At 44.4% G+C, this 12,917-nt stretch overlaps 1 protein-coding gene across 1 annotated transcript in view; it reads left to right on the top strand.

Moving 5' to 3' along the window:
• The first annotated feature begins 10,784 nt into the window (after nucleotides 1-10,784).
• AMOTL1 (angiomotin like 1) overlaps nucleotides 10,785-12,917 on the top strand; it is a 106,145-nt gene continuing 104,012 nt past the window's right edge. The window contains exon 1 of the mRNA XM_026651647.1: nucleotides 10,785-11,052. Within this exon, the coding sequence (XP_026507432.1) occupies nucleotides 10,959-11,052 (94 nt within the window). The 5' untranslated portion in view covers nucleotides 10,785-10,958. The remainder of the gene's footprint in view (nucleotides 11,053-12,917) is intronic.

The following is a 12,917-nucleotide window of genomic DNA, read 5'->3' on the forward strand; positions in this document are numbered from 1 at the left end:
AGACCTGAAGAAGAGCTCTGTATAAGCTCAAAAGCTTGTCTCTCTCACCAACAGAAGTTGGTCCTATAAAAGCTGTTACTGCACCCACCTTTTCTCTTGAATATCCTGGCACCAACACAGCTACAACAACACTGCATAGAAGAAAAATGGTCATTTTATCATGTACACATCTCTACTGTGAACCTCTGGTGCCCAGAGTTTGGACTTCTTAATGCAATGCCTAAATGGAAACTATATTATCATTAGATAGTTCTAAAAAGGGTTGATAAGCTGTAGCAGTTATTCTAATTGATAACAGTAATGCCTTGGATTATAGGGAAACTCTTGTGAGCTCTGTCTGCTTGGTGTCAGGATTGAGATTATTCAAAAATAATCCATACTAGATGGGTGTCTAGTGTTGAATATCTCTAGTGATGCAATATCAACAGCCTTCCTTTGGCTGCTTGTTCCATTGCCTAACTGATCTTATACGTCTAAAATCTGCAAATTACTTAAAACGTACTTGCCCTGCTGCAGATTCCAACTATTCCCTTCTGTGCTTTTCTTATTGATCCCTCACATCTTTACAGTGTCTCTTTACAGATGAGTCCACTCAGCTGAGCATGCCCGTTTCTCACAACCTTTCCACATAGATCTCACTTTCTAAACCTTTTGTCATTGTTCTTGCCCTTCCCTTGACCACATCCTCACTAGTGATGGCTGAACCTCAAAAGTTCTAAGGTCTGGTTTGATTAAATGAAACCCCAGAGAGTTTGGATGATCAACTAGCAAGATCTTTTGGATCTGCAAAACTAGGCTAACTGTGTCTTTGCTACAAGCTCTAAGCAAGGGATAAAGCATTATTGTGCCACCCTGGGAATAGACCAGGAACTTTATTGTGACCTAGGACTCTCTGGTTCCATTTCTGCTCCGAGAAGGAAATAATCTGTGCCAGCCCTCTACCCAGTGCAAATCACTTCCCCTGGTGTGCTGGTACAACTGGCAAGTTGAGAGTGCTCCCACCCAGTCCCTGCTTCCCATCTGACCACTTGTGTGGGAAGGGGAGTAGCAGCTGTGTGGGAGCATTCAACATACTATAGGCCAGAAATTATTCTTAAACGTAGTTTCGGTTGCACCCTACATTTCCATTGTTCCTTCCAAACCTAGAGTAAGACAAAATCTCACATCTAAATTAGATAAAACCAGAACAGAATATGAGACAACTGTGCAAAAATGGAAGAACAAGGAAAGATTAGAAGAAGGAAAAGACTTTTTAGCAAGACTTGTGTGAGAGAGAGAGAGATCCTCATGGTCAGGTAGTGGGAGACAGTACAGAAGTGCTCCAAGCACTTTCATGAGATTCGTGTCCTTCCTGCTTCCTATATAGCTTGAAATATCATGAGAACGGTCTTTATTATGGTATTTTGGTTCTTTTGGCTTCCAGCATGAAACATAATAGAGGGGGAAGAAAGTTTAACCAATTTTTCCCCCCACACCTCATAAAAGGTTTGGTTTGGATGACCAGTTCTGTCGTCCCTAGCAGTCATCAATGAGTCTGATTCTGCATGACAAAGGGCATCTCTTGAGACGAGCTTTGCACGTTCAATTTTCACAAGAGCATAGGAACTGAGGGTGATGAGAAGCCTCAGGAAGTGTTCATCATCTGACACAATTGTGCTCTTATGTAGCTACTAGATGAGGTGTCCCGTTCTCATTCCCAAGTTAAAACGATTGTGATAAGCAAGTACTGGAAGCATCATTTTGTCAGAGGTCCATAATGATTAACCAAAAATGAACTTTTCTCTCTTCTTCTCATTCATTCTGTCTCCTCTCCCAAAATTCAGGATTTCTGCCCTTCTGATTTCGCCTGTGACTATTGTGTTCCTTTTGTTCTGTAAATGATGAAAACAGAACATTTCACACTTGCTCTGCAGCCTAGCAGAAGAATGTTGCATTGTCTCCTTGGTGAGCTGTGAGGTGGAATTTTTGGTCTTGGAGAAAGGAAGGGCAAGGGAGAGGTTGTTTCGTAAGCAGGGGCATCAGTTGATGCTTCCACAGCCACATCCTGCTTCTGAGTCACACCCAACTGGAAGTGTCACTATAAATTGGTCTGTTTGCTGCTTTAGGATAAGATAGTTGAATATCAGGGCAAAGAGAGGCCAGATAAGGAAAAATGCGTGGGAAGAAAGAGCTCTCTCCCTACATGAAGGGATCAGAGAAATCTGTGATAGAGTAATGGAAATTTGATGAAAGTGGAAAAATAAAATGGGGGAGGGAGGGGGGTTGAGATGGGAAACCAACTCTCCCTGAATCCAGATCTGAATGCTTTTGTAAAAGACCTAATACATCTGTGGAAATTCTTAGAGGCTGTGCACCAGATTTCCTGATAGCTGAACACATGTGTGATTATCTAACTGTACTAGGGGAGGCATGCTACAACTACTGTGATTGCAGGAAATACAGTTTCTGTGGTACATTGTTCCTGTGCAACCATTACATCTAGGAATCCAATCCCATTTGATTAAAAAAAAAACAAAAAACCCTAGCCTGTTTGTTCCCATTGCTTAGTAGCCACCAGCTGCTTTTTTTTCTTGTTGTTTTGACCTCATCTCTGCTGGAATGAATCCAGGAAGCTAGTGCTCCATTTAACGGAGTCCTCTGCCAGAAACGAAACAGGTCAAATTATTAGAGGAAAGAAAAATGAAAGCTCTTTGGCAAAATTGGAAAAACAGATGTGCAGAGATGACTTTGCTCTCTGTAGTTGCAAAGCCGCCTATTAAATGCACAGTGGAGGAGAGCTGATAAATATGTACAGCCGTCACCATAGTGAAAATCTTGCAGTGGCTATTAATTTAGTGCAATAATATATTTCTTGTAATGCTCACCAAGTTTTTGAGTTTACTGGCCATCTGGTAGCTAGATTGTTTAAACACCTTTTGCAGATGCAATTATGGAACTACTGCTTGAAGAGCACAAGTGGATGTGCCTCCGTTCATAATTTAAAACATTCCAGAGAAGCCGATGACTGTTAAAATAATATCTGCTGAAACAAGCCGTGTATCTGGGATAAATGAAGTTAGTGACTAATCAGAACAGATAACATTCTTTCCATCTGGCGGGGCAGGAGACATGGTAAGGAGGCTTTTTTTTAATGGATCTTTGTTACTTACTCTAATGAAACTTCTTCTTTATAGACGGTATTCTAATTCCACGTTTTGGTTCATGCTGTTGTCCAAGCATCTTACCATGACTATTTTGGTTGTTCCTATCGTAGGCTGGCTGTACATACAGTATAGCGGAGGGTAATGCTAGCGGGGCTGTAAGTCGTGGGCTGCCTGGCCTAACATCAGAAGTGGCAGTCACAATCAAGAAATAAAATGGGGGGCAGGCATCTGGGGTTGCCAAAGTGTCAGCTGGAATGGGATAAGTGTTTGTTTGTTTGCATTTGGAGTCGATGTGGTTACATGCATGGGTGGTTTCAAATGTAACGAGCATCAATACCAGACTGAACTTACTGTTCAGAACGGCCGCGTCCACGAGAGTTCAGTGATCTTGCCTGCAGCCTGGGTGTAATAAACATCACAGACCTATATAGTAAAAGGGAGTCACTAACAGAGAGCTGACTGGGGACTCCAGATGACCCAGGAGGTTGGTAACGACTCAGTGCAGAAGGGTCACTAAAAATGGGTGGAAAAATTTGTCACGTTTTGGGGAATGTTTGCTCTGCCCCCACCCCCCCCAACTGAAGCAGAAATGCGTGGGAAATCTGGGGATGTTTTTTTTCTCTTTCTCTCATAGATTAGAGAGCCTTCCATTTTTAGATTGCTGGTCTTAAATCTGTCCAGGGCTCTTGTTAGCTGGGCTGGGCATGGGCCTATGGGAAATGAGATGATATCGTCAGTCCAGTTCATAGTGGACTGTTGTCTACATGACCATAATAGGCATCCTCAGCAGAGAGGCCACAGACTGAGTGGGCATGGGAACTGAAATACCCTCTTGCCTCATTAAGGGTTACATTCTAACTCCATTAGACAAGTGGTGTGAGGAAGCTTGAGCTACTGCTGGCCTGTACCAGATCCGTTACCTACTAGAGAACTTCAGTCTCCAATCTTGCACCCTTCACGACCAGTAAATTCATTGTGAAGTCAAAACAGAATTGAACAAGAGAAGGACTTTGAGAAGCACTGGCAAATATGTCTCCAAAAATACAGGGTCTGGGGGGAAAAGAGAAACAAAGTTACATAGGCAGAAAAAGAGACCATCATCCCCGGAAATTCAACACAATCCAGATCATGCACTGTGGGTTGAAGGGGCTATAGAAAGATGGATTAGGACTCGGAGATAATCCTCTTTGAAGGCACCTGTAAGGATAGGCTAAAACACCAAACCAAACCCTTCTAAACACTGGCTCGGAGGAGTCTCTGGCTAATGTAACCAGACTCAGTTAAATCCCACAAATCTAGTTTTATTCAGCTTGTATAAAATTCAATACAGGATCAAGGTAACTAAAGAAAAATTCATCCTATTTCATCAAACCAAATTAAATGGCAAAGGACAGCACTTATATTACCCTTTTTAAATTGGCTTTGAGAGAGACCCTCCCTTTGACCTACAGAGATTATGAATAGGCACATTACAAGCCAAGGCCAAATTCTGCCCTCATTTACAGGCAAGTAGCTCCACTGATTGCAGTGGGCTCATAGAATTATAAATGAAAGAAGCATTTGCCTCCGTGGGGTGGGTAGTTTATTTCTCCAGAGAGATTAAGTGACTCGCCCAGGATCACACAGGAATTCTGTAGCAGAGCAAGGAATTGAATACTTTCCAAATCCCCGGTTCATGCCTAACCACTGAACCATCTTTCTTCCCCCTACAAATGTGTATATGGGACATGATCCATTGCGCCCCACCACTTTGTCTCTTGAGCTCTCATTTACACTGGTGTGTAGCCTGAGCGTAGCTCTTGACTTCAGTGGAATCATTCTGAATTTATGCCACTCTACTATGAGGCTGATCCTGCATCTTTGAGAGTAGTGGGAGCTGCTGTGTGCTCAGCTCTTTTAAAAATCATGCTGCTTACCTAAATGCCTAAATAGGGATATAGGAGGCTAACTTCAGACACTCATTTTTGAAAATCTTGGCCCACATGTATTGAGATAGCACCCGAAGGCCGCAATCCAGATAGCAGCCCTATTCTATTAGGTGCTGTACAAGGAACAGGAAGGATCCCTTCTGCCATGACGCCTACAAGATATGCAAATGCAGAGAACAATTCTATACTAAATGGTACCATAGAATATAGGCACAGGCCAGAGCTGAGTAATCCAATGATTTTATTATTGTTGCCTTCTTCCTTCCTCATTGTCCCCCCAAACCCTACTAGTTTGTTACTGTCTTTGTGTCATGACCAAGTTACAGGGCAGGGACTCCAGGACAGATTATGTGATGGGCTCCCCAGTGTAAATTAGAGCAGCACCTAGGACTCCTGTAATTTATAGCAGCCTTACCCAGGCAGCCTATGGAATGCACTACAGCCTAGAGGAGCCCAGAATTCCCATAGTATTTATCACTATAGAGATTCTCCCCTCTCAGCCCCATCCTTAGCATGCACCCCATTCTCCTCCAGCCTGTTGCAGTGCCTCTGTGGCCCCTCTACACCATCAGAGTAGCACATTGGAACAAGGGCTGAGCCCAGGATCAGCCCCTTTGTCTTCTATGTGGGTTTGTAAAGCACCTTGCAAATTCTAGGCACCGTAGAAGTAACTACTAGGATAGGGCTAATCCTGCAGTCACTGGAGGGTTTGCTTGAGTAAAGGTAGCCGGAGCAATGAAATAGAGAAATCTAAAGGTATGTCTGTGCTTTGAGCTGGGGGTGTGATTCCCAGCTCGAGGAGACATACTCATGCGAGCTCTGATCAAGCTAGCGTGCTAAATGTACAGCGTAGCCATGTGAGTGGTGGGAGGGGCTAGCCACCCCGAGTATGGACCCATGCTGGCATGTGGGTACATACTCGGAGTAGCTAGCTCCTCTTGACGTGACAGCTACACTCTAATTTTAGCAGGCTAGCATGATCAGAGCTAGCCATGGGTATGTCTCCTCAAGCTGGAACTTGCGCTCCCAGCTCAAAGTATAGACATGCCTTAGCATTGTGTTGTCTCTCCTGATGAGAGACACAAGAAGGAACTATCCAGTCACCATAGGAAATGTTGGCGCCAGGAAATAAAGCAAAGGCACGGCACTAAGTACAGGTACATGGCATGAAGGGGGTATGCCTGCCTGACCCCATGTCTCAGAAAGCTGAGTGCGTGCACCCCTTTGTACAGTGCTTAGAGATCCTCTGATGAAAGGCACTAAGCACAGAATAATCTCACACATACCCACATGAGCTACCCACATACCGGTAGTTCTCCCACTTCGCAATCAGACTCCACAGCAGAATGGCTTGCTTAGGTAGGGTTGGTGAGGTTAAATCATGAATAATTCCAGCCATAATGAGAATGCATCCTGTGGAACTGGTGTGCTGAATGGCAAAGAACCACTGTGTGCTGACAAATTTCCTGTTTTCCTGTTTCTACAGTACTGCTGTCCAGCACAGTCAATAAATCCACTGCTTGACATGAAGGAATATGTACAGTAAGCGATTTATGGGAAAACGAGTGGGGAGGCAGCTGTGCAGCAGGGAGAAGGGCCTGGATTTAATAACAGTAATGTTATTTATACTGCTCCCGCACATCTGCACACTCGGGATGCTGCTCAACAAGACAATGAAAGTGCAAATATACTAACAAAATGCAAATCCTTCACTCAAATTCTAACCGGTGGGAGAGGATTTCCTAACAGAGAGCAAGAATGGTCTTGCTTAGGGCATGGGACTGGGGCTCTGAAGGTCTGGATTCAATGCCTAACTCTCCCACTGACTGTCTATGTGACCTTGGGCAAGTCACTTAATTTCTTGGTGCCACCATTCCTTATTTGTAAAGTGGGATGATGATGATGATAGAGATACACTTTTTCTCCCACCCTTTGTCTGTCTTAGCTCTTTAGACCGTAAGCTTTTTGGGGGCACAGACTGTTATGTTGGCTGGGGCCTCTAGACCCTGCTGAAATACAAATAAACGATAGGAATACTACCAAAGGGGAACACTGAGATGGGGGAAGGAGTGGAAGGTAATAAACATGGCCAGAACTGTATTCATAGTTTCATGGAATTTGAGGCCAGAATGGACCATTAAACCATCTACTCTGAGCGGTAACTTGGGTTAGACTAAAACCCTTTGGTCCTCAGGAGATTAAACTTATGTGCATAGGCAGTGAATGAGTGACTGAGGTACCACCAATGCCTGAGGCCCCGGTTTTCATGCTAAAAACATGTTTTTATCTATCCGTCTTGGGTACTTATATGGCCCCCATTCTATCAGCAGGTGAGCACCTCATAATCTTTAATGTATTTATCCTCATAACAATCCCTGTGAGGTAGGGCAGTGCTATTAGCCCCATTTTATAGATGGGAACCGAAGCACAGAGAGACAAATGTTATGTCTACACTGGCAAAAAAAACTCCTGCGGCAGCAAGTCTCAGAGTCCAGGCCTATAGGCTCGGGCCCAGAGGGCTTGCACTAGGGCACTAAAAATAGCCATGTTCCCACCCCCCTTGCCTGATTTCAGAGCCCAACTCCAGCGCAAGCAGGAATGTCTACACAGCTATTTTTATCACCACAAGCCCAAGTCTGTAAACCCAGGCTCTGAGACTTGCTGCTGCAGGGTTTTGGTTATTTTATTATTTTTTATTTTATTCTATTTTTGCATTGTTGACACACTAAGTGACTTGCCCAAAGTCACACAGGAAGACTGTGCTGGAGCAAGGAATCCCAGGTCTCCCACATCCCATGTTGGTACTCTAACCACTTAAAACAAAAATCTGAAAGTGATGGTGATTTTGGTTGAAAAAGTGACCACGTAAAAATGGGACATTCTTGCTCAACAGATCTGTTCCCTGTGATCTGTGACTTTGGTGATGAAGCTTTTTCTGCTTTTTACTTCTATTGGGATGTCAGTCAACACAGCTAAGTGAGAATGAGCACGACTCTGTCTTGACTTATGTATCACCAAGAGAATAGTAGCTTCATGCAGGACTAGATTTTCCCCCCAGTTACACCTGTGCAACCCAGTCGTGTGCCATCACCTGTGCAATCCCACAGTACAACCTCCAGTTACACAGATGTGTGAGCTCTAGTCTCTGCCTCATTCACTTGAAAAGATCATATAAAGTGAGCGAGAGCTCCATAGAATTGGGCCTGGAGAATCTTTATTACTAGTAGCTTGACTTCCAAATCACAGGCTTTCAATTAAACAGGAAGCATTGACCCATATTTACACAATCTTTTGCAGAGTATTACCACACTTTAAGGTGTGAAGAAAAATTAATTAACATGGGTGCCTAGGACAAGTGAGCTCCACACCCTGGCGTCCAACAAAGTAATAAAATCAAGAGAAGAAAGAACCTTATCCCAGTGTGAACCACGTTCACTGCTCAAGCGAAAACGCTGAAACACCAATATCTAGAAGTTACTAAGAAGAATAGACCAAAAACAATATGGTAGATTGTAACTGATGCATGTACAGAACTAGTGACTATTTTCTCACAATATAACATGCAAAACTAAGGCAGACTCTTACTAAACACAGAGTCGGTGGTGACGATAAGGTGGAGGTAATAGAAAATATACATCTGGAGAGGTGCATCTGTTCAAGCAAAGGGTAAAAAGAGGAAAGGAAGAACTGTTTATACTCCACTGTCTAAAAGAGGAAGGAATGCAAGAATGATACCACCTCAAATTATCAAACATGAGAAGACTTTCCATTATGAAAAGCAATGAGGAAAAACTGTGCATAATCCTAGGCCGAAGGCAAAAAATTGAAGAGACAGGGCCGTGCAACATAGCAGCCTGACACCAATTCAGCTCTGGGCAATGGCAAATGCAGCCAGGTGAAACAACTGTATCCTGGGCCTGATTCTGCTGTCAGTGGTTTATACCTGTGTCACAATATTGATTTGAATGGAGGTACTCCTAATTCTGGGAGGAGAATCAGGCCCACCATGCCTGCCTTTACCAGAGATTTGGGTGTCCTGTCTTTTTATACTTTGGCAACCATTGTCTAAGTTGTCATGCCAATATAATACTATTGAATTGAAAGAAGTGTGGTAACCCTGAGGATGAGGTTCATGAATGGGGGTCTCAACTAAGGACAGATGACTACTGGAGAAAATTATTACTGAATTATGAATGTATAAAATACTTATATAGATATAATTATTGAATTACTTGCTGATTGATAAAAAAATAATTTGCTGAATATTGCTGGGCCATTTATGCAGCTGGTTGAATAGCGGGAAAATGTATTTGTGAGTCCTTTAGTTCTCATTAAAGTGAATGGGAGTGTTTCCATTGATTTCAACGGACTTTGGATAAGCGCCTTCTTCAGCTCCTGATGAGATTAAAAACTCATTGACGCAAATTATTTGTGATTACTCTATGACTATCTCAAGGCCTGAACATAGCCAGGATGTACACTAATGAGCCCTCATCCTGCAAACACTTATGTAGCAGTTTACCTTTATTATCCTAAAGTTGCGTAAGTGTTTGCAGGATTGGGGTATTAATAAACCAGCATCACGTTAACAAGCAATATTTTAATTGATTTATGCCATTCCTTGGAATCAGTAGGGAGAGGAAAGCGGGGATCACATGCTGCAGGAATCCTACTCTTTGCCTCCTTCAAAAGGAGATACCCAGTGAAGCAGGCCCTGAAGTTTGCAGAAATCTGATGTCAGGCATATTTTAGTGTAAGGATCTCTGAAGGTTCCTGTTTGGCAAGTGACTGTTTTGAGAAATGGAACTGCAGAGTGGCTTCCAGAGAAGAGGGGGGCAGGGTTGTGGGAAGGTGAGATTTAAAAATAAACAATCACCAACCCCCCAAATCAACAAAAATTGAATGAAATTTGATTTTATTTATTTTATATTCAAAATAATCTTAAATTACCTTCAGGGATAGCAGGGCCGGCTCCAGGGTTTTGGCCGCCCCAAGCAGCCAAACAAACAAAACAAAAACAAAAGCCGCGATGGCGATCTGTGGCGGCAATTCGGCGGGAGGTCCTTTGCTCCGAACAGGAGTGAGGGACCGTCCGCTGAATTGCCGCTGAACAGCTGGACGTGCTGCCCCTCTCCGAAGTGGCCGCCCCAAGCACCTGTTTGGTAAGCTGGTGCCTGGAGCCGGCCCTGAGGGATAGATTCAGTTTGATCCATTCTAGTGCAACTATTGGCAGAAGAGACTTGCACAAGAGACCAGTCTAATTAGAAATTACCAGACCGCCCTCCTGTGTGTTGAGCATGACTCGGCTCCATCTTCACTAGAAGACCACCAAGTATTTTGTCACTCCCTTAAGCGGTTGCTTAAAGCTGTTTCAATGTGTTTTTATGCCCTAGAATAAAATCCTAAAGAGCTTTAGATGAAACCGCAGTTAAAAATCTCCAAACTCCTGCTACAGGGGAATATGCTGCTTTTCCACCACCAGCAGGCTCTGCTGTGCCAGCACTGCATTCGCTGCCAGAGACTTCGCTTACTGAATTCGATCTGTCCTGCTTTACTGCGGGTGCACTAGGACCTGGTAGCCCATCGGCGTGTGTGTGTGTGCGCGCGCGTGTGTGTTGGAGGACAGTGTAGTGTTACCGTTTCGATGCCAGCCCCCTATCCCGCTCAGCTCAGTCTGCTTGGGACTGAACTCTCGCTGAATACATGGTGCAACATTAGGACCCAGCAGAGACTACCATGATTTGGGCAGTAGGTAAAGCTCTGACATTCCTTTCATTCCAGTGTGAATGGGGCTGATTGTTGTGTCCTGGATCTGAGTTTTTCCTCTGCATCTCGATCCGTTTTCTACACATCATGTCAAGCAGCACGTTTGCACGGTAGCCGCTTTATGCTATTTTTTTTTGGTGGGGACAAAACTAGCCATGGTAGCCTCATGCGGATTGCAAAGTTTCTGCCGGGAACTTCTGAGCAAGCAGTGAAAGGTAATAAACACAGACTTATTTTTGGTGGGGGTGGGGGGAAATTGCAAAAGCCACTTGCTCCATGTGATCTCCTTTAACAGAGCATGGGAGACTTTGGGGGGCACCGCGGAAGGGCTGAAGCCTTTGATTGCAGCTTTGGGGCTTTATTTTGGATGTAAACAGCGACTGGGAAGTCAAGTGAGTTCGCTTTTCCCTGAAAGAGGCTGACATATGGTTGCAATGTCTGAGATTCCTTAAGTCACAGCTGCCTGCCCATGGAAGTGCCTGCTTGATAGTGGAGCAGACTGGGGAAGGGGAAAAAAGGCTGGAAGAGAGAGAGATTGAGAGGGTGCCTTAGTGCAGGGGTTCTCAAACTTCATTGCACCGGGACCCCCTTCTGACAACAAAAATTACTACAGGACCACAGGAGAGGAGACTGAAGCCTGAGCCCGCCCAAGCCCCGTCAACCCAGGTGGAGGGGGCAAAGCAAAAGCCCCACTGCCCTAGGCTGGGAGGCCAAAGCCCAAGGGCTTCAGCCCCAGGCAGGGGGCCTCTAACCTTAGCCGTGCTGCCCAGGGCTGAAGCCCTTGGACTTGGGCTTGAAGTCTAAGCCAGCCCTGGCGACCCCGCGACCCACTTTGGGATCCTGCCCCACAGTTTAAGAATCGCTGCCTTAGTGGGCTTTCAAACAGAGAAAAGCTTATAAGCCACATGCTTATATGAAAGCTGTGCTGAGTAACCAGAATTGGGGGCATACCGTGCATGTTCTGATACCGGTTCTACAATCAGTCGATACAGATGTACTGTACTTCGGCAGCCTGGTTCAGCAATTTGGTCTTTGTTCCATGGTACAGTCAGAAATAGGGCAGTTAGATAAACCCTCCAGAAAATACGTTTAATGAGTCGGGTGATAATTTGAAAGAGTTGCATTGAAAAAAAGAATCTTTGAAGGTTCTGGGCAAACAACTCTAGAAGTTGGGGCCTGATCCTCAGCTGGCTCAATGCTGGAACTCTGTATGGATAGACACCAACTCAGGATCTGACCCATGAGCTTTCCCTGGAATGTGGCAGTGTAGGGCAAGCGACACGGGTACATTAATTCATAGGGGCTGCTGTCAGGGAGCTGGGAGTCCCACCACATGTGCATGCTGCCTGGGATAGGGGTGGTACTTAACATGAAGAAACAGCAACACTGTTTATTTTTCAGCTGATTTATATGTTGTCTTCAGGTTTAATGCAGTGTTAGAGCTAGGTAATCCTAAATTCTGCAGAGAGAGACTCCGTGTTTATTGAATATCATATTGCCTCTATATAAATCCATGGTACGCCCACATCTTGAATACTGTGTGCAGATGTGGTCGCCCCATCTCAAAAAAGATATCTTGGAATTGGAAAAGGTACAGAAAAGGGAAACAAAAATTATTAGGGGTATGGAGCAGCTTCCATATGAAGAGAGATTAATAAGACTGGGACTTTTCAACTTGGAAAAGAGGCAATTAAGGTAGATGATAGAGGTCTATAAAATCATGACTGGTATGGAGAAAGTGAATAGGGAAGTGTTATTTACTATTCATAACACAAGAACTAGGGCTCTGTGACGGGTTGGATCACAGAAACGCCCTTGGGCGCTGCCACCTGATGTGCAAAGACTACCGCTGCTTCTGTTTTCCCTGCGAGCTCAGGACTCCAGCACCCTGTCTTGCTGAGCGAGACACTCCAGTCTGGCTCCAGACACAGACCCAGGGTCTGAATCACTTGTCCCAAAGCTGCAAGTTTATCTGAAAACAGCTCCCAGAAATGTGCTTGTCTCTAGCACTCAGATGCCCAACTCCCAATGGGGTCTAAACCCAGATAAATCCGTTTTACCCTGCATAAAGCTTATGCAG

This window comes from Terrapene carolina, unplaced genomic scaffold (genome assembly GCF_002925995.2).
Source record: "Terrapene carolina triunguis isolate 2854851 unplaced genomic scaffold, T_m_triunguis-2.0 Scaffold97, whole genome shotgun sequence".
Lineage (NCBI taxonomy): Eukaryota > Metazoa > Chordata > Testudines > Emydidae > Terrapene > Terrapene triunguis.